We start from the raw sequence: 21632 nt of genomic DNA on the forward strand, positions 1-21632 counted from the left end.
CCTTTTTATAGCTGAGTAATATTCCCTTATACATATGTACCACATCTTCTTTACCCCTTCCTCTATTGATGGACAGTTAGGTTGCTTCCATGCAAGCCATGGACTTTTACCCACTCCAGTACTCTTGCCTGGAAAATCCCACGGGCAGAGGAGCCTGGTAGGCTGTAGTCCATGGGGTCCCGAAGAGTTGGACATGACTGAGTGACTTCACTTTCCCTTTTCACTTTCACATATTAGAGAAGGAAATGGCAACCCACTCCAGTGTTCTTGCCTGGAGAATCCCAGGGACGGGGAAGCCTGGTGGGTTTCCATCTAAGGGGTCGCAGAGAGTCGGACACGACTGAAGCGACTTAGCATCAGCAGCATCCAGTTTAGGTTTAGAGAGAAGTGTGTGTGTTTGTGTGTGTGTGTGTTAGTTTCCTCCATTCTTGACAGAGTAAGTAACTTGTTTAGGAGTTGATACAGAATTGCAGGGAGGTTTGTCTACTAGGCAACATAAAATTAAATTACATTCTTTATTCACCTAATTTCATTTTCTAGGGACATTTCTGGTGTTTTATATATATATTTAAATACATATTATATTTATATAATATTTTGTATTTTTTATCTATTTTTGGCCACATGACTTTCAAGATCTTAATTTCCTGACCAGAGATTGAACCCATGCCCTCGGCCTGGAACTTTGGTATCCTAACCACTGGGCCACCAAGGAATTCCCGGTCTTTCGTATATTTACAAGGTTGCGCAACCATTACCACAATCTATTTCTTGAATGTGTTCATCGCCCCAAAAAAGAAACCCAGTATAATTAAGCAGTGACTCCTCATTTTTCCCTCTGTCATCTCCTGGTAACCGCTAATCTGCTTTTTGTCTTTATGAATTTGTCTATTCTGGGTATTTCATATAACTGGAATCATACAATATTTGGTCTTTTGTATCTGACTTCTTTCACTTTAGCCTAATGTTTTCAAGTTTTATCCTTGTCATTGCATTTATCAGTACTTTCATGACTGAATATTTTTTCATTGCATGAATAAGCCACATTTTGTATAAACATTCATCAGTTGATGGACTTCTGAGTTGTTTCTACTTTTTAGCTATTATGAATAATGCATTTACGAACAAATGTGTACAGGTTTTTGTGTGAAAATATTTTTTCACACAAAAATATGTGTGGAAAGGCTAGGGAAATTTCTGAGTTGAAGAGGCTAGGGATTTCTTTGGAGCTGTGTATATTCTGAGGAGTGTAACTGCTGGGTCCTATGGCAACTTTTTGTTGCCAAACTGTTTCTCAAAGCAGCCATATCATTTTAGATTCAACCAGCAATGTATGAGGGTTCTAGTTTCGCCACATCCTCATCAAAGCTTATTATCTGACTTTTTTTGTGATTGCCTTCCTAGTGGGTGTGAAGTGATACTCCAGGATGGTTTCGGTTTGCATTTCTCTCGTTAATGATGTCAAGCATCCTTTCATGTGTTTATTGACCACTTGTGTATCTTTGGAGAAGTGTCTGTTTCAAGTCTGTCCATTTGGACTCCTACAACAAACTACTGCAGCCTGGGTGGCTTATAAACAACAGACATTCACTGCTCATAGCTCTGGTGAAGGCCCATTTCCTGGTTTATAACTGGTGCCTTCTCACTGTGTCCTCACATGGTGGAAGAGGCTAGGGAACTCTCTGGAGCTTCTTTTAGAATGTGCTGCTGCTGCTGCTAAGTCGCAGCAGTCGTGTCCGACACTGTGCAACCCCCCATAGATGGCAGCCCAACAGGCTCCTCTGTCCCTGGGATTCTCCAGGCAAGAACACTGGAGTGGGTTGCCATTTCCTTCTCCAATGCATGGAAGTGAAAAGTGAAAGTGAAGTCGCTCAGTCATGTCCAACTCTTAGTGACCCCATGGACTGCAGCCCACCAGGCTCCTCTGTCCATGGGATTTTTCAGGCAAGAGTACTGGAGTGGGTTGCCATTGCCTTCTCCATTAGAATGCGCTGCTGCTGCTGCTGCCAAATCCCTTCAGTCGTGTCCGACTCTGTGCGAACCCAGAGACGGAAGCCCACCAGGCTTCCCGTCCTTGGGATTCTCCAGGCAAGAACACTGGAGTGGGTTGCCATTTCCTTCTCCAATGAATGAAAGTGAAAAGTGAAAGGGAAGTCGCTCAGTCATGTCCGACTCCCAGAGACCCCACAATCTCATTCAATTCAACTGGTATAACTTAAGAATCTTCCAAAGGCCCAACTTTCGAATTCTTTATATTAGGCATTAGGATTAAAACAAGTTAATTTGGGGGGGCACAAAAATTGTGTGGTGCTTGTCATTTGATATGCATCAAGCAAATGTTGGTCTAATTGAATGATACTAGTCATGGCTGTGAAACTGGTGTGTGGTAAACATTGACATCCAAAGAAGTTAATAACAACTATTATGTATTGAATACATACTAAGTGCCTGGAACTGTATTAAAAACTGAAATGCTCATTGTCTCACTTCATCTTTACAATAGTCCTATGAAATGTACATTCATCCACCAATGTACAAAATAAGACAATGAGGCTTAGATAGGCCAAGTAACTTGTCTAAAACTACACAGTTGATCTTGGATTAGAGCCTTTGGTCTATATGCTAAGGGCTCATTTTAACCACCATGTCCTTGAGCAAGGGCATCAATCAAAATGCGAAGAACCTGGAGGGTTCAGAGAAGCAGGACCAAAATGTGGACTGGTTGAAGATAGCCATGCTAAGTTTATTGCTGCTATCTTAGGCCTGTGAAACTTCGAAAGAGATGTTGTATAAGAATCTTATAGGATCATTTTAATAAGGAGCTACTGTATAGCACAGGGAATTATATTCAATATCTTGTAATAGCCTATAATGGAAAAGAAAAAATACATATAAAAAACTGAATCACATTGATATGTACCAGAAACTAGCACAACATTGTAAGTTGACTATACTTCAATAAAAATTTTAAGAAAAGAATTTTATAAGCTCATTTTACAAAAATATAATTTTTTGACAGGAATCAAATATTTAAACTCTTTGAGTTTGCCAATCCACTGCTTCTGTATTTTAATTTCAAGGTTACAGTCTTTTAAACCATCTTTCTAGCTCTTTTTTTTTTCTTTCCATTTTTAGTTTCTCCTTAAGAAACTTTTACCCTCCCTGGACCTCATTCCTTTCTAAATTCTGGTCTGGTAATTAATTCTACACTATCATGGTAATTTTTCACTCTTCTATGCCTCTATGCAAATGTTTTTATATTTTGTGTATTTTTTCTTTGTCTTAAGCAGTTGTTCCAAATTACCAATTCTGTTACAACTGGAAGTGACAGTTTCACATTCTCTTCCCCATCCCCCAACACCCCAGCACAGAATTTTAGTGTCCTGAGCAGGGATTGATCCCAGGCCACGGCAGTGATAATGCGCCAAATCCCAACCACTTGCTGTAGGGGACTCCCTCATTTTCTTTTAAACTAATAAATGTAAGATTAGGTTATGTTCCATGGTGAAATTAGCATGCCCTAACTCTATCAGAAATCTTGTTAGTATTAGACTTATCTGGGAGAGGTTCCAATGTCCTGAAATACTGTTTGCTTGAATACCTCCATTTTTATATTAAATGAGTTTTTACTGCTCAATACCTTGTTTATTTGTACTTGTTTTCTTAATTAATGACAGACATTGTTCTCTGTTGCTGCAGTGGAACACCTGGAAGTCAGCTGCCATACCATAAGCTTTTTCATAGCCATTATAGCATTTAACCCTAATGTCAGCTTTGTCCCTCATGGGGACAAAGTCTACGGGAGGCTAACTTGCTCAAGGTCACACAGTTAATAAGCATCACTGGGATCTGGATCCCACCAGAGGATGAGATGGTTAGATAGCATCACCAATTCAATGAACATGCATTTGAGCAAACTCTGGGAGATGGTGAAGGACAGGGGAGTCTGGTGTGCTGCAGTCCATGGGGTCACCAAGATTTGGCCACAACTGAGCAACCAAACAGCAACAACAGGAACATACTGATCTTGTACAATATCATATTTTAACAATATGTGTAAAATATATTATATTTTATAAATATTTTATTATTATATTTTATTATAGTATATAAAATAAATTATATTTTATGTGTAATATAACATCTTAAGGTGAACAGGGGGCCTGGAGGAAAGAATATTTTTGTTTCAAAAAAATCTAAAGTAATTTCTTTCATCACATGCATAGCTACGATTAGGGAATTTTTAGGTATACTGGTCATCCCCCCCACCAAGTCACTAAGTCTTCATTATGATTATTAGCAAAAGTAGCCCTATAAAAATATGGGTATATATTTCATCAAGTTAGAAACAATCACAGCATCGATGAATGCAGTTTGACTTACTCTCAAGTGATGTGCATGAAAGAATTGTTGTTATGAGCAAGGAAAATATCAATTCATAGCTTATAAATATCTAGTAAAAACATCAAGGGCCATTTATTTTAAACAACAAGAGCTACTGTGCCTTTTGAATAAGTATTTTGAAATCAGGTAAATCAAACAGATTTGGGAGGAAATTGCATTTTCTCAACTGGTCGTTAAGAGTATCTATGGAAATGCCATTATAATCAGTTAGGTTAAAACAGTCCTGATAATCATAGACAAGTTTTTCATTTAAACTTGCACAGTTAACACAGGTAGAAGTTTGTGCTCCATACCTGTTATCTAAGGTGCACTGTAGTGAAAAATAACCTTTTAGTTTTCCTGTTATGACAAATATGTCTCCTTCTGATCCCACAAGGTATTCCTAAAGGGCTTTACATTGCAAAAGCCCAAAAGGATCCCTTCAGACAGTGAAATGGTACTCGCAAGTTAGAAGAAATGTCTCTGTTAAGAATATCGAGAATCATTTATTTTAAACAAGAACTGATGTGCCCAGTATTTGGCTATCAAGAAAGTCAAACAAACTTCAGAAAAAGACTAATTTTAGGCATTCTATAATTGTAGATATTATGGGTTCCATGGCAAGTTTTCTGTGTTTTCTCTCTACCTGAGTTAAGTTCAATGCAGAAGTTATTCATTGAGTCAGAGATTCCACAGGTGTTAAGCAGTGCCTCTAATATAGTTGGTGTTCTCTATTCTATTTCTGGAATGAACAAAGGAAGGACTTTCCTTTCTCCAACCAACCCAGATGAAAGACTGACATTTTTAGGCAGACAAATCTTTCTTCTCCAAATATTGTGTGGGACTCTAGTCAATTAGCTAAAAAACTAAAGACATTAACCCTTCTGGAGTAACTGGCCTCATCTCAACAAAAACCTACATACACTGATTTTCAAAATATTGCTTTTCTTTGATTAGGAGACTTAGTTATATGTGGGAATTTTAAACAGGTAAAATACAAGGGTTTCAGATCTGGGATAAACCAGTCATTTCTCCTTGTGCGTGCTCAGTCACTCAACTGTGTCCACCTCTTTGTAATGCCTTGAACTGTAGCCCATCAGGGTCCTCTGTCCACAGAATTTTCCAGGCAAATACGAGAGTGGGCTGTTGTTTCCTCCTCCAGGGATCTTCCCCACCTAGGGCTTTGAACCCATGTCTCCTGAATTGACAGGGGTATTCTTTATCACTGAGCCACCTGGGGAGCCCTTAGTTCTCTTGAAAAGGTAGCTGACATTTGTGATGAACAACTTAACAGGAGTATCATTGTTAGGTTTTGAAGGGACCAATAATGGAAAGTTGAAGGTTGAAATAGAAACATTTGAAACCTGAATGGTATAGAATTAAAGGTTGATTACATCTCTTCATATGCATGCTTAATGACCAGCCGAAGATGAAGAAGCTCTAGACAGTCAGCAAAATCAAGACTAGGGGGCTCAGACCAGAAACTCCTTACTGCAAAATTTAGACTTAATTGAAGAACATTGGGAAAACCACTAGGCCATTCAGATATGACCTAAATCAAATCCCTTATGATTATACAGTAGAAGTGACAGATAGATTCAAGGGATTTAGATCTGATAAACAGAGTGCCTAAAGAACTGTGGACGGAGGTTCGTAACATTGTACAGGAGACTTGGACACGATCGAGTGACTGAACAATAACAACAATGCCCAAGTAGTAGTGCATCTATTTACATACATTTCTCCCCATAGTGTGACTGTCAATAGCCACAGTGCTCCCAGTGTCCTTGAACATGTTGTTACCTTCATCTGGGGCACACACCTTTCTTCTCTCCTGTGTTTAACCAACTTCTTACCTATCCTTTGGTCTGAGTGGAAATAAATGTCACTTCCTCTAGGGAGACTTCTCTAGTCTTATATAGCTTTCTGGGCTCATCTCCATTCTATACTACTTTATAACTATCTATTTATGTGTCTTCTGAGATGGTACATTCTGAGGGACTGGAGGGCAAGCCCAGAACATGTGTACATATTGAGAGTGCCCAACAGTTGTTTATAAAACAACACTATTCTTTTAAGGATTTTTGGTTATTAAATTGGGGAATTTCATTGTAAAAACATGAATTAACAAATGAGGTTGATTTTCCTAAATTTAGGAGACACCTAGGTCTGACTTTTTAAAAAACAAGTTGTATGTGCGTAAATGCTTTGATCTTCTCAGTGAAACAAAATATTTTTAAGATTTTGCTGTTAGATCAAAAACTGAGGATACAAGGTTCTCTAGAGTCAACTTTCAGCTTTCTTGCATGATGTAGAGAAGGAGCCCAAAGGTACAGAACTTCCTTTAAAAACAAAGAAACAAAGAAAGATTTCCAGAGTGTTGAGTTCAGTTCAGGGCAGCTTCCCTGTTCTGTTAATTAAACTCTGGGACATTGAAACACAGGCTAGGAGGGAAGAGTGGATGGAAAGCATTACTCTATTCGTATACTGCCTAGTCTACAGATACACTGCATAAAAGCAAATAAATAAGTAATATTAATTATAAAATATAGGACAGACTAGCAATAATAAGAAGGAAACTTCATCTTATCATTCACAAAGGGGGACATTTTTTTTCTAAATCACAGCATCCTTTGTGATTTGATTTTGACAAAAAAAGCACATAGATGATGTTATTGGATTTCTCTGTTCAAATTATGGATCTAGACTGTAATAGAGGGAGTATGATTGTCAGTTTTAAGTTAGCATGAAGAACCGTTGAGAAGAAATTGGGGCGAGGTGATATTTCAGCCCCATTTAGTCTTGGGCATTATGGTTCACCTCATTGTCAACTGCCCTTGCTTGGCAACTGCAGAAGATCACTTTTTGTTCACTTGTTCCTTAGTTCTAGCTATTGAAGAGCAGTTATTTTTACCAGCACTAAGCAGGACTGCTAGAGAGAATGCGGTTGGGTACTAGGGAGACCTGGCCCCTTAGAGAAGAACAGGGCTACTGTAGATAAGCCTCAGAGAAGGAACTGGGGGAGGAAAGCACAGGGAAAGACTGTGCCTATAATCCAGGAAGACCTCCAGTGTTAGCAGTTCAGGTTCTTGTTTCGCACATGAAATAAAATCAAACTGATTTTAAGATCTCCATTAGAATTGTTAAAGTATGAGCTGCTCTTTTTTTATTCTTGTTGATTGAAAATCTACAAAAGATGGTACTTGGAATATCTTACCAAGGTTTCAGTGCAAAAGCCATGAGTCTCCCAACAGTATGTAAGAAAAGAAATATAAAATGATTTCATGGGAGATGAGACAATAGCTTATATTAGAAGGATTTTGTGCTGCAGAGGTGTCAATATTGGGGCATAGTGAATAACTCTTGAGATTAATTTAGAAGACTCCTCCTAGTCAGTATTTGTATATCTAGTTTCTTGTGGGTGCAGAATTGCTTATGTTTAGAAATAGAAGTAGGATTTTGAAATTATTCATAGATTTACCTCTGAGGGCAAAAAATACATTTTTAAAAAGTACACCTGATGTAACGTTAATTTAAAATACTAGTTAAAATTTTTTTAAATTATTTATTTGTTTGGCTGCGCTGGGTCTTCATTGCTGTGTGGGCTTTTTTCTACTTGCGTGCACAGGCTTCCATTGAAGTGGCTGCTCCTGTTGTGGAGCAGGAACTTTGGGGCACAGGGGCTTCAGTACTTACAGCTCCCAGGCTCTGGAACACAAGGTCAGTAGCTGTGGCACATGGGCTTAGTTGCTCCATGGCATGTGGGATCCTCCCGGACTAGGGATTAAACCCATGTCTCCTGCATTGGCAGGAGGATTCTTTACCACTGAGCCCACCAGGGAAGCCCCTAAAATACTAACCTTCTTGAGCTGCTGTTCTAGGCTAGAAATGATGCATGTGAGTGTTCTTTTTTTTAATATAATTGATTTTAAAAAATCATTTATTTACAGTATTAGTTTCAGGTGTACAACATAATGATTCAATATTCTTATACTGAAGGGTATGGTTTCGAAGACAGTTCCTTTAAGGTTATTTTTTTAGATATTTATAAATGTCTATTGTTGAGTACTGAAAATGAGAAGTTATAGAGAGAGCTGTGTAAGATGGTTAGATTCAGGCTCAAGTTCTAACTGGCTATGTAACCTGAGTTAAGTAATTTCACTTCTCTGGGTCTCACCTTTTAGATTTATCTATGACCTAAATTTTCTCCGATTTTGTTTATTTATTTATTTGGCTGTGTTGAGTCTTAGTTGCTGTACGTGTGGTCTTTCTTCATTGACGCGTATGTGGCCTCTTTAGTGGTGGTGCGCAGGCTTAGTTCCCCCCTGGCATGTGGGAACCTGTGTCCCCTGCATTGCAAGGCAGATTCTTAACCACTGGACCACCATGAAAGTCCCTGACACTCTTTTCTAATCTCTGTAATCATGTGATTTTGGGGAGGTGGGGGAGAGGGGTTTAAATATTTATTATTTGGCTGCTCCGGGTCTTAGTTGCAGGGTACAGGATCTAGTTCCCAGACCAGAGATTGAATCCAGGCACCCGGCATTGAGAGCACAGAGTTTTATCCACTGGACTACAAGGGAAGTTCCAATTATGTGATTTTTTAAGAGTAAAGAGATAGAAGTATTTTGTAACATTTGAAAGAACCTAGTACACATGAGTTAATTACAAAATTAAATATCAACTCATGCAATGAGTTCCTTGTGATTAGGGTTAGGTTGGAATAAACAAATAGACTTAAGTAACAAAAATCAGTTCTGAATAAGTAGGACTACAACATCATGTTTCTTAGTTTCTGAATTTATCATTCAATAAGATCTAGTTGTATGCATTTTGCTCTGAATAATAAGAGAGTGGAAATGGCTCTCTTGACCTCCACTTTCTCTGCAAGTAATTTCTGATTATTTTCTCCATCAAAGCTCACTATCACCTAAGCCTTGAGCTGAGATGGATAAATCGCTAAGTGTAGGATTTAGAACAGATGGTCACAACCAGTAGAGGCTACCAATGTATTCTGTATTCAAACAAGTACAGATTTTCATGGTGTAGTGTCGGTTGGATATTTGGAGTTAATGTTAGCTATGATCACTTCCATTAACTCTCATTAGCTGGGATGAACTTTGGCTTTATTTATTAATTCATTTTACAGAACACTGCACACAGACCTTTGATGTTTGTTTTGCTTAGGTTATCAAGTGGAGTATTATGCAGTTTCATGAGTATCCCATGCAGTGAAAATGCCTGCCCATGGGACTTTAAAAAAAAATGAACTTCTCACCAGTGTGGATATTTAGTAGACCTAACACCCTGATCCTGATTTTATTTTTATTTATTTTATTTTATTGAGGCATACATTATGGGTCACACAGGTAATTAAATTGTTTAAAATATATAATTATGGGAATTCTCTGGTAATACAGTGGATAGGACTCTGTGTTTTCACTGCCCAGGTTCAATCCCTGGTCAGGGAACTAAGATCCCATAAGCCATATGATGAGGGGAAAAAATATATATATATCTTAATATATAATGACCACTTTACTAAACAATGAGCAATCAACCTGAGAAAATATTCACGCTTTTAAAAATTTTTATTCAGGTATTCAAGGGGAGAGACATAATCTTTAATTGAAATGGAAAACACTTTAAGAAATAAATGTAGGATTATCCTTGCATGTCTTGTTGATGGGAATGCTGCTGCTGCTGCTGCTAAGTCACTTCAGTCATGTCCGACTCTGTGCAATCCCATAGACAGCAACCCACCAGGCTCCCCCGTCCCTGGGATTCTCCAGGCAAGACTACTGGAGTGGGTTGCCATTTCCTTCTCCAATGCATGAAAGTGAAAAGTGAAAGTGAAGTCACTCAGTCGTGTCCAACTCTTAGTGACCCCATGGACTGCAGCCTACCAGGCTCCTCCGTCCGCCAGGCAAGAGTACTGGAGTGGGGTGTCATTGCCTTCTCTGTGATGGGAATGTAACATGGCAGAAAAAGAAAAAAGTGGCTTGGCTGCAGAAAATAGTTTGGTGTTTCCTCACCCAAAAATTAATCAAAATTTTCATAAGATCTATTATTTCTACTCCTAGGTATAAATTGAGAGCAGGGACTCAAACAGATACTTGCATACCCAGTGTTATTCACAACAGAACAAATATTGCTTGATACTACTTATATGAGGTACCTAGAGCAGGCAAATGTATAGAGACAAAGTAGAACAGAAAGTTAACAGAAGGTACGGAGTAGGGAGTAACTTCGTGTATACACTTTGTGCTTGGGATGATGAAAAAGTTCTAGAAATGCAAAGTGGTGATACTTGCATAATATTATGAATATACTTAATGCTACTAAATTATACACTTTAAAATGGTAAAAATGTAACATTTTTTGTTTTCTATAATTTACCACACACACACAAGCCTCCAAAGAGAAAGAAACATAGGGCTAAAAGGTTTTGCACCCATTTTCAAATCCTGTTATATTTGGTCCTGTTTTTGACCCATTTCATGTTTGCTTCATTCCCCACAGAGAGCTTTTTAGTGTGGGCTCAGTGTGCTTGAAGTTGCCGTGGTGAACGTGGTTAGGTTACAATCCACTGGTTTTGCTTGCTTCTTACATTTGTTAAAATTTTTGAGGGTGGATGGGTGGGGGTGAGGTAGTTTAAAGCGGGAAAACAATGCATGTTGGATTTCCCATTCCAACTAGAAAAGCGTGCTTTTGTGGCAAACCGAAAGGCTAGGAATCAAGGGTGATGAAATACAGGCTTTCCGGCCCTCACTCTGTTCCTGATTTCTGGTTGTGGGAATCTGTTCTGAATCCAACTGCAAGTGGAAAACCCATCTTTGGCAGAGCAGCCAGAGAGGCCCTCCTGCCAATCCCCCAAATGTGCTGCTGAGACTTTGGCCCTGTGAGGATGGAGCTGAAGCTGTCTTCCCAAGATCTGTGCAGCTGTCAAGGTGGCTGTGATGGCACTGTGACTGGCCTCTGCACCGAATTTTGGCAGTGACCTTGAGACCTGCCAGCTCAAACAGCTGTCCTGGTTCTTTGTCTATTGCCATTATTATTTGTCCAAGGGGCTGAAGGGAGGGGCTAGACTCCTCTGGCTCTGTCCTTCCCAGAGTCTGGCAAGTTCCAACTGTGGTGCCTTGCTCTCCCAGTGCCTGCCACCCACTCGGCATGGGGGCGGGGGCGGGGGGTAGTCCAGGTGTGCTGAGTGTGGGTGGCTGCTAGTTCTACCTCTGGCTCAGCTCCCAGTCCCTGAGAACCAAGTGGCCGTGTCTGATCATCAGCCCGTGCACAGACAGGCTCCACGTGGGGACCTGCTTGGCAGCTTTGCGGAGAGATGCTCGGTGACAGTTGAAGATCTTGGAAGGTAGAGGAGCCAAAGGTGCTTCTTATGTCCCAGAAGTATGAGTCCACTTTCTGGAAGCGACAAATTTCTTGGGGGAAATGAAGGTCATCAGAAACATCCAGAGCAAGAAAGAGAAAGCTTTTTGAAATCGCCAGCCACTCAGAGTGGCAAGTGTATTCTGAAAACTCCTCCCCTTTCCCTTGTCCTCATCCTGTCCTTTTCCTTTTAAGCGGCTTTATTATTATTTTTTAATCTGCCTTTGTCATTGGACATTTATTGACAGAAATCAAATTGCTGTGTTTCTGGGCAAAGCGCCGGCTGCAGAGAGGTGTGGTTCCCGAGGAATGAGACACGCAGCCCAACAGCTGAGCCTACAGTGTCCTCACATAACCTCCCTGCCTTAAATATCGCCAATATTTAGCCTTGCCTTATAAAGTAAAAATGCACAATACCTTCCAGAGTTTCAGCAAGCCCAAATGCCCCCCTCAGCTCAGTTATATCTCCTGTATGTTGGAGGCAGGGCCATGCACCCCCACCACCCCAACCCCCCCGCGCAGACCTGCCCTCGGAGCCGCCAAGAGGTTACTAATCAGGGAGACTCCGCCATCGATCCGATGGTGGAGACCTGGGGATTTGTGTGCATTGTTTTTGCTGAAGCCTCCTGTGATTTCGGCGGGACCAGATCCTCTGCAGCGAACTCCATGTCGCAGCTTGTGGCTGCCTGTGTCCTGTGGTGAGAGCGGAGCCGCACAGGAGATCCTTTGTCTAGGAAGGCTAGGCAGAGAAGATCACTTTGGAGTTGCTAAGCTCTGCATTGCCATTGGCTGCACTCTTTGTGGGGCTGTTTTTGCAAAAGGCATGCCCAGCACGTCTACAGTGCTGGCAGGCCAGGGCTGCCTTTAAACACCATGATAATAATACCAAAAAGCAGTTTGCAGAACTGTTCCACTGTAGAGGCTTCCTCTGCAGAAGCAAGCAAGATGGCTACCTCGTGGGCTTCGCTGTGAAGAATGCAGAGGCTAATTAAGACAGACTTTAAGGGGAAAAAAGGGTATTTCCCTACTTCATCTTTATGCAAGGCTTTTTTTTCAGTGACTTTTAAAGTATACATTTTACATAAGCTCTTTAGGTTCTGCCTAGCAAACATGTTGATGATTTTAGATGGGATAAGTAGTTTTATAGAGAAATAGCCAAAAAAAATTTGGGGGGGGTGTGGGAGCTAATTTTTTTTTTCTCTTAAACGGAGGCTCATTTTGCAATTTGATTTTTTTTAGGTTGTAAAGGAAAACAAGAGGCCCCAGAGGGAAAAGAAGCCCAAAGTTTTAAAGGTAATCAGCTATTGATTAAATCATATTTAATTTTTTTCCATTTCATATAGTATTTTTCTGTCACTGAGGGGTAAATTTGAAGTACAGTGGATATGAGTTCTCCCAGATTTTCAGTAGATATATGAATTTTCACTCAACTAAAGTGTTTTATCTCTTTCTCTTTCTTTCTCTCTTTTTATATGCTACATATTGTGCATATTAGCATCCTTTATTTTCAACTCCACACAAGTCTGCAGAAGGAAAACTTTATATGCAAAGTGTTGTGAATAAAATTTGTGGCTTTTTTTGTAGCTCTCTTTGTAGCATCTGCATTTGTGGTGTTGCACCAGTGTGTAAACTTAAGCTCTTAAGGAGAAAGACACTATTTAAAGTTGACAGCTATGATCCATTGTAGTTTTAATAGTCCTTCCATTAGACACTATTTTAAAATGTGTGATTTTTCTAAAGGAAAAGATGCTTAGAGGTTTTATTTCAATTTAAAATGTGTAAGCCATTGAGATTTTACAGCCAAATTACAATTGCTTAATCCCAAATTCTCATTATATTATCTTTAATTTTGGCATTCATGAAGCTGTAGGAATGAGTATGTTTCCTTTATTTTCTGTAATTTGCCTAATGAGTATTTAGTAGTTACCTAATTCAGTTATAAGCTAGCAGTCTGTGTTATGAGCTTTGTCTGGTATTTAGCAGGGTTAATTTAAAATCATATACTCTACTAAAAGTTCAAGGCTAGCTTTAGTCTAGTAAATAGGTGCTTATGTGTTAAAGGTTTCAGGTAGTATGTTGTTATTCTGAATGTAAGTATCTTGAGCAGGCAACCTTTTTAATTCAAAAAGACATATTAAGCAATAAAATGACTGGTCTTTAAAAGTATATTGTGTATATATAATTAAAAATATCTTATCCTAATCTTAGTTTTTCTTTTGCAAATAAAGTGTTGGCACTCAAAGAGGAAGAACATGTTTGAACTATGGATGGGGCACATTTTTTTTTCTCATCTGTTTCCTCAGTTGTATACCTTGAAAATGCTATTGACATGCAGAACCAGACCTTACATTGCTTTCTAATTTGTCTGACCACTTCAAGTTTCTGCTTCCTGTGTGTACACAGCATTGCCATGTACATTTTTCATCAACCAACAAGTATTTATTTAATATTTACCGCACAGTCAGTTGTGTGCTAGGCACTGTGAAATGAATGAAATTGCTTGGCACAAATTCTCACTGGGCTTAGACAAATAGACTACTGGTTATTTTCAAGGTAAATTAAACCCTTCTCTGTTTTTCTTCTGCATATTGATTCACCTGCCTCCTTTTAATTTTTTCTCCTCCCCAAATTATAGAAGAATATCATTACAACCCCTAAATGTATATCTTATTTTCTTTTCACGCTCGCTGTATTGGGTATATCCATCTCAGGTATTTTGTCTTAAAATCTTCAAGGGAGAAATAGTTTGAGTCTTGCTGTTATAAATGGCTTTCAGATTTGTGTGTGTGTGGGTGGGTGGGGGTGAGGTGGGGAGGCAGGTGGGGGGCAGGTTGAGGGTGGGTGGGAATGGGGCATAGAAGAAAGGAAGGAAACCACATGGACAAACTAATATGGTCTAACCCTGGTAGCTAAGTCATTACCTCCCTTTGCTATGAGGTAGAATTGGGCCTTGGGAATACTCTTGAATTCTGTTTATTTGGTTAGTCTGTGGGTGTCCTGTTACCTGAAATAAATTCCAGAAGTAAATATACTGTGTATTGCTTTTTTGAATCGTGGCAATGAACTCTGACTTTTAAAAAGAAATAAGTGCCTGTGTGTGGCTGATATTCATGTGCCACAACAAGCAGAACCAAATTGTTGCTCACTTCCTCTGTAGTTATCAGTTGTTGTACAAGAGTAAGGAAATGCTCTAAAAAGAAAAAAATTAATGATTTTCTGATGTTGACATTTTAAAATGTTTTCTTTAATTTTCTGTTGGGCATACCTTTTTGTTCTTCTCCAAAGAAAGCTTTGTTTCTCTGCACCACAGAAGAAATGCTAAGATACTTTCAGATTTCAGCTTGATATGTGTAAAATACAGTTGAGCAAGTGTAGAATTTTTTTTTTTTTTTGTAATGGCAAGTTATTTAATGTCAGTAAGTGTGCCTCACCCTCCCATTCCTGTTTTGATTCGATAGCCTCTCCAAAGTGGATGTATCAGAGAAAACATGGGCACTTTTCCCCAGCAGACTTCGAAAGCTGTTAAGGCCCTGATCCGCTGGACTCAGAAATGATTGCAGGTGCAGTCTTTCCACAGCAGGCCTTGGGCTTCTCTGCTCAAGGGAAAAAGCCCGCCCATTCTACAGGGCTCCCGAGGTCTTCCGTTCTTCTGCAGCCTGGTGCTGGGAGCTGTGCCGCTAGAAATAGTGGTAGGCTCGGACACTGCAGAAGTAGCCCCCGTACACACTGAGGAGATTCATGGAGGTGAAGAAGGTCTTGCAGCCCATGTCAGGTAGTTGCTTGGCAGTTGGCATGTTGTTCCCTGGATGCTGCCGCTCCCTCCTGTCCAACTGAGGCCTCCAGCCTGCCTTGATCTCTTAGCGCAGCTGGAAGCAGCACCTGGACTGGACCAGTTCAAGCATAGATATAACCCTAAAGGAGATGTTAAGAAAACTAAATCTGCATTTCGGGAGGGAGGCTGGAGAAAAAGGAAAACTTTTCATTTAGGATTTTATGGGTGAGGACTTAACATTACAGTCAGCTGCTACTCAGGGATCAGTGATGGGACTCTTCAGGTTACAGTTTTGCTTTTGGCCTTATGCCTGAGTGCTGCTCTTCTTCCTTGGACTCTGGCCTCTGAAGTCTTCAAATCTCTTCAGTCCTGGCTCTTGGTCAGGGTAGTTGCTACCTATAAGTATCCTGACTGATTTTCATCTTCATAATCTATTAGGAAGTAGTTGGATAAATGAACAGAGAAGGCAATGGCACCCCACTCCAGTACTCTTGCCTGGAAAATCCCATGGATGGAGGAGCCTGGTGGGCTGCAGTCCATGAGGTCGCTGAGAGTTGGACACGACTGAGTGACTTCACTTTCACTTTTCACTTTCATGCATTGGAGAAGGAAATGGCAACCCACTCCAGTATTCTTGCCTGGAGAATCCCAGGGACGGCGGAGCCTGTTGGGCTGCCATCTGTGGGGTCGCACAGAGTCGGACACGACTGAAGTGACTTAGCAGCAGCAGTAGCAGGATAAATGAAGAGTCTGACTAAGGAAACTGGGAAGCTTGTCTCATCCTACTGTGAACCTACTAACTAAATCCTGAATCCAGTTATGGGTTAAAATTGCCTGTTGAGTCTCACACCTCTCATCTTTAAACAATCTATTTGAATTGGTAATCTGTATTCATGCTGTTATAATTCAATATTTAGAATTATAAATTGTGATCTCACATTCCTGACTAAAGAGAGCATTTTCCTCTAGCTGAAAGCACAGTTTCTTTTCAAAGTACTCTCATGGCCAGAATGGGTATCAAATGACTGGGGGATGAGGTTAGGGTGCTCAGCACAAACTCATTCCCTACTGGTGTTAGAGGGCCACGTTTCTGCCTTAACTCACTGGAGTTACTTTTATAGATGATAGCTTATTAGCTGTGCTTTAATTGTTCGCTTGATTCTTGAGAAAGGTAAGCGCATGAGATGATTCCAGGCCATGTTTCATGAATGTGTACTTATGAGAGGCATGGTTTGGAACTTTTCTTGGCAGAAACCTGTATGTAAATAACCATTGCTTTATGTTTTGAGGTAGAAGGATATATACCCTTAGAAAAAGTCAATTCAAGGCAACATCACTTTGGTTAGGTTGTCAGTCATTGTGTCTGGAGAAAATCAGATTGCACAATTAGTTGGAAATATTGGGGAGAATTTAAGAAAGGGATTTTTTTAAAAAAGGGTGAGGGCAGGATTCGGAAAAATCTAGGGATGACAAAGCATCCTAGGGCTGAGGACAGCAGACATACTGCCCCTCCTAGGCCTGAAGGGATGGCACCCCACTCAGGTACTTTTGCCTAGAAAATCCCAGGGACGGAGGAGCCCGGTAGGCTGCAGTCCATGGGGTCGCTAAGAGTCGGACACGACTGAGTGACTTCACTTTCACTTTTCACTTTCGTGCATTGGAGAAGGAAATGGCAACCCACTCCAGTGTTCTTGCCTGGAGAATCCCAGGGACGGGAAGCCTGGTGGGCTGCCGTCTATGGGGTCGCACAGAGTCGGACACGACTAAAGTGACGCAGCAGCAGGCCTGAAGGGATAAGGGCTTGGGAGCAGAAAGTCAGGTAGAATAGCTGTTGCTAAATAGAACAGGACTGTTCTATTGAGTGGCCTATGGTAATGGGATCTTTCTTCAGCAAGAAAGTCATGGGGAGGTGGGTATGGAAATAAATACTCTGCCCTCCAGTTTTTTGCTGCTTTCATTGGTTTATCCCAACCAGAACCCAAAAGGAGCAAGGGAGCCTACTAATGAGATATATCTTGGTCAGCCTCCTGTGTCTTATAAGAGGATGTAGAAGATGGAGTGGGGACCTGAAAGGACAAATAAAATATATTCAGCATCACTAAATGACCACAGGGACAGTATGGTAGGGTCAAAACAGAACCATGATTATGTAAGAAAGTAACACTGACAGGGTTGGGTAAAGTTTATATAAGAACTCTATACTATTTTTGCAACTTATCTGAAAACCTAAAATCATGTCAGCATGAAAAGTGTGGGTATCCCTGAGAGTGAACTGCATTTATTCATTCTGTAATTTCTTGACTGGTAAGAAACATTTTCTAGCTATTTGGTTATAAAATATCATCACAGTATTATATTTTGAACAAATACAAAGAAATATCAGGGGACATTAAACCAGGAAATTGTCTACAAATGATTTAGAAAAGAAAAAAAAGAAAAGAAAACCAAGTGATCTTCCTGCTAGCTTCTGTGCTGGCAGCCCTGCTCTTCACTGCTTCCTTCCTTCCTTGATGATGCTGATAAAAAAAAGTGGTTGAGGGGGCAGGGAGGTATGGAATGAGGGGAAATAAGACACGTCTCACTAAGAGAAGGACAAGATAATGGCATGTAGCTATACTGATTAGTCTTTTTGAAACATCTTTTAAAAGGAGAATCAAATCATAAATGAATCACCTTTCATATGCGATCTTGATTTACATGACAGTGATATTCAAAATATTTAGTACCATCATTGCCTGGCACACAGTTAATGCTCAATGAGTCTTCTTTCTTGAAAAACAGTATTATTAACATTCAGTCGATACTTTTTTAGCCCATACTAAATGCTGGGCTACAATGGTGTATAAGTCCAAAGTGATCCCTGCCCTCAAAGAGATTGAGGGCAAAAAAAAAAAAAAAAAACAAATTAATAAATTACAAATTGTGGTATATACTTTGAGGGAAAAAAACAAACCAAAAAAATTTCCAAGATAGAGCAAAACACCCCCTAGGGAAATTTACTTGGTACCTTTGAAAACTATTTCCTTCATTTGTAAATTGTTACATATACTAGTGAGGGTTCAAAAGTACCAAATTAGATACAATTGAGTTACCTTGTTTATCTTAAAAACTCATTAAGTTACTAGAAATGAAAGATAACAAGGTTACTAAAGCTTTGTCTCTGCACACTTATCTACAACTTTGTTTCAGTTGGTTAAATCATTGGTAAAGTGATTTAAGTCTAGTTATAAAGTAACTTTCTATGACTTATAGCAGCAACACGCTGCAAATTTTAGTGACATCCTATAGTGATCTTGATGGTTATTGGGGGCATAGGGAGGCATAGTGATAGTTTCTTTGTGTTTCGTTTTTGTTTTAAAAATTTTGGCCACACCACATGGCATGTGAAATCTTAGTTCTCTGACCAGGGAACTGAACCTTTACCCTGTGCAGTTGAAGCTCAGAATTCTAACTACTAGACCACTGGGAAGTCCTATGACTTACATAGTCCCAGGCAAGGAATCCCAGACATCTGAATATAACAGACCATCAGGAGGGAAAAATTCAGAGTGAGTGGTAAGAGTATCCGCAAAGGGATACCAGCTTTAAAAAAAAAAAACAACAAAAGAAAACCCCACAAACATATATATTGGAAGAAGATAATCTTAGCATATAAGGTGATCATATAAAACTTAGGAATGTAGCTTTATGATTCAACAACACATGGTCCTTATTTTCCTCCTTATGTCATGTGCTGGCAAAAACTATCAAAGATGTGTGCTCATTCATCAATGTTTATTCACACGCTCAAAGGCACACATGGGGCTTCTGGTTTGCATATCCAGAAATTGTAACATAGCATTTTGCCCAGGGATGATGAGACTGATTTCAGGGCTGAGTTCTCACTAAGCCAACTCACACACAGTCAAGTCATTCATTTATCACTGGAACACGAACATTTCCAGTGATTCAAGACTCATGTCCATTTTGTAATTTCTAGGAATGATCCCAAACAGAATGAGAGTGAATAGAAGCCAAGTAGGGTAAATAGGCTTGAAGAAAATTTCATTCAGGCTACAAAAAAAGTCTGTTGAATTCTTCTGAGCTCAGAAAAGAACATATGCTTTGTGTCTTGAATCCTTATGCTCATCTGATAATGTGTTTGTGTTTTGATAGTGCTAGATTCGTACTGTTTTCAGATGTCTGCCTTCTTTACTGTATAGCTCTCCATGTATTGGCTAGAATATCATCTCAACAGATAGGGAAAAAGAGCCAAGATAGGAACTGTTAGTTAAATTTTTGTTAAAACCTTACTAGTGTCTGAAATAATCTTCAAGTTGTAGTTAATTTGATAATGGAATGCCTTTCAGTATTCAAAGTGTGTCATAAAAATATGTTTTTAAAGATGTGATGGCAAGATTTGCCCACTGTAGTTGGCTTATTCCAGAGAAAGAAGATTACAGTGTCATTCTTTAACCTTTTCTTGTGCTTCATAGTTTTAAATACTAACTTTTATTCCTTTTTGAACTAAAAACAGGACTTTCTGCACTTGAAAAAATTTAAGAGATGGTACAGTTTTATTATGTCTATAATTTAGTGATATATGAATTTGATTAAAGCATAGGTTCTTTTCATGGTTTTAGAGAACCAGATGTTAAATAATAAACTTAGTTTAGGAAGTTAGTTATGTTTAAATAACAAAACTATTTATTTTAAACATTATATTGTGTGTTGTTTAATTTTAAATTTAGTACACAAAAATACACATAGGATCATAAGATAGTTATACACATAAGCAAATTATTTAATGCATGTTACATTGCTTAGGATAGCTGGACACATAGAAATTTCTCAATCAGTGGTATTATTATTAAATCTAAAAATATAATTTATCCTACTAAAAATATTAAGTGAGCCTTTAGGAAAATGTGTATTTTTTTTTTTTTTACCAATGTATTCACTTTCTTTATATCCCCCAAGCCTTTCCTTTCTTTTTAAAAATGTCATTTCTGCTTTTTGTAAATGAGAAGTATCAGAAAGAAGACTTTAAACCTTGAAAATATTAAATTTCTCTTTCCCCCTTTTTTTATATGTATATATTTTATAGAATCAATAATTCTATAATAAAGACTAGAATATCATCTGTATGAAATATAATCTCACAGTTGATAATTAGTTTCTATTATAGAATTCAGCTACACAATGGAGATAAACATAGAGAATAGACTTATAGACACGGTGTGGTGGGGAGGAGAAGGTGGGATGTATGGAGAGAGTGACATGGAAACATACATTATCATATGTAATATAGCCAATGTGAATTTGCCCTATGATTCAGGGACAGTTCTGTAACAACTTAGAGGGGTGGGATGGGGAGGGAGGTGGTGGGAGGCTCAAAAGGGAGGGCACATACATATACTTATGACTGATTTATGTTGATGTTTGGCAGAAGCCACCACAATACTGTAAAGCAATTATCCATCAATTAAAAATAAACAGATTAAAAAAGCCTCAGCTGCAAAGAAAAATGTGGACTAGGATGAGCACTTGAAACAGGATATAAGTTATAGTGTTGTTTGCAAGTTATGTGCCTTAAGCATGATTTCTTCTAGATAAGAATCACATGAGAACGTTCGCACTCAATTGTCACAAAGTTTAAATATCTTAAATATCTGAATATACTTTTTTCTTGGAAAAATATTTTTATTCATACTTATCATCTTGTGTATTCATTCTACTTTAGAAAGGGGGAAAATCTAATAACTGTTTATTCCATTTCTTGAAATAAGTTTAACTAATGTTATTTTAGATGTAACTTCTCTGATCATGGAAAACACAAATCTGAAATTTTCTTGAGTGTTTATTTTTTGACTTTTTGCCACTTGGCTTCTGGGATCTTAGTTCCACTACTAAGATGCAGTTGTTCCACTATAGTAGTCCACCACTAAGGTTGGAACCTGTGCTCCCTGCACTGAGAGCATAGAGACGCAACCACTGGACTTCCAGGGAAGTCCCTGAGTATTTAAATTTTGATATGGTAAGATATTTAGTGCTTTTGATTACTTTTCATTAAAAAAAAATTTTTTTTTTTTAATTTTAAAATTTAAACTGTGTGTTT

The 21632-nt window shown here is 39.0% G+C and overlaps 1 protein-coding gene, 1 non-coding gene and 1 pseudogene across 4 annotated transcripts in view; 2 read left to right on the forward strand and 1 right to left on the reverse strand.

Moving 5' to 3' along the window:
• Window positions 1-21632, forward strand: part of TET1 (tet methylcytosine dioxygenase 1) — a 135784-nt gene that overhangs the window by 30367 nt on the left and 83785 nt on the right. For all 3 annotated transcript variants that reach the window (XM_027530769.1, XM_027530770.1, XM_027530771.1), the window contains exon 3: window positions 13003-13056. In XM_027530769.1, the coding sequence (XP_027386570.1) occupies window positions 13003-13056 (54 nt within the window). The remainder of the gene's footprint in view (window positions 1-13002; window positions 13057-21632) is intronic.
• Window positions 6754-6887, forward strand: LOC113885647. The gene has a single exon (XR_003509297.1). It is a non-coding gene; the product is annotated as a small nucleolar RNA SNORA36 family (small nucleolar RNA).
• LOC113885449 lies at window positions 14631-16034 on the reverse strand (annotated as a pseudogene).

Source organism: Bos indicus x Bos taurus, chromosome 28 (assembly GCF_003369695.1).
Source record: "Bos indicus x Bos taurus breed Angus x Brahman F1 hybrid chromosome 28, Bos_hybrid_MaternalHap_v2.0, whole genome shotgun sequence".
NCBI classification, from domain to species: domain Eukaryota; kingdom Metazoa; phylum Chordata; class Mammalia; order Artiodactyla; family Bovidae; genus Bos; species Bos indicus x Bos taurus.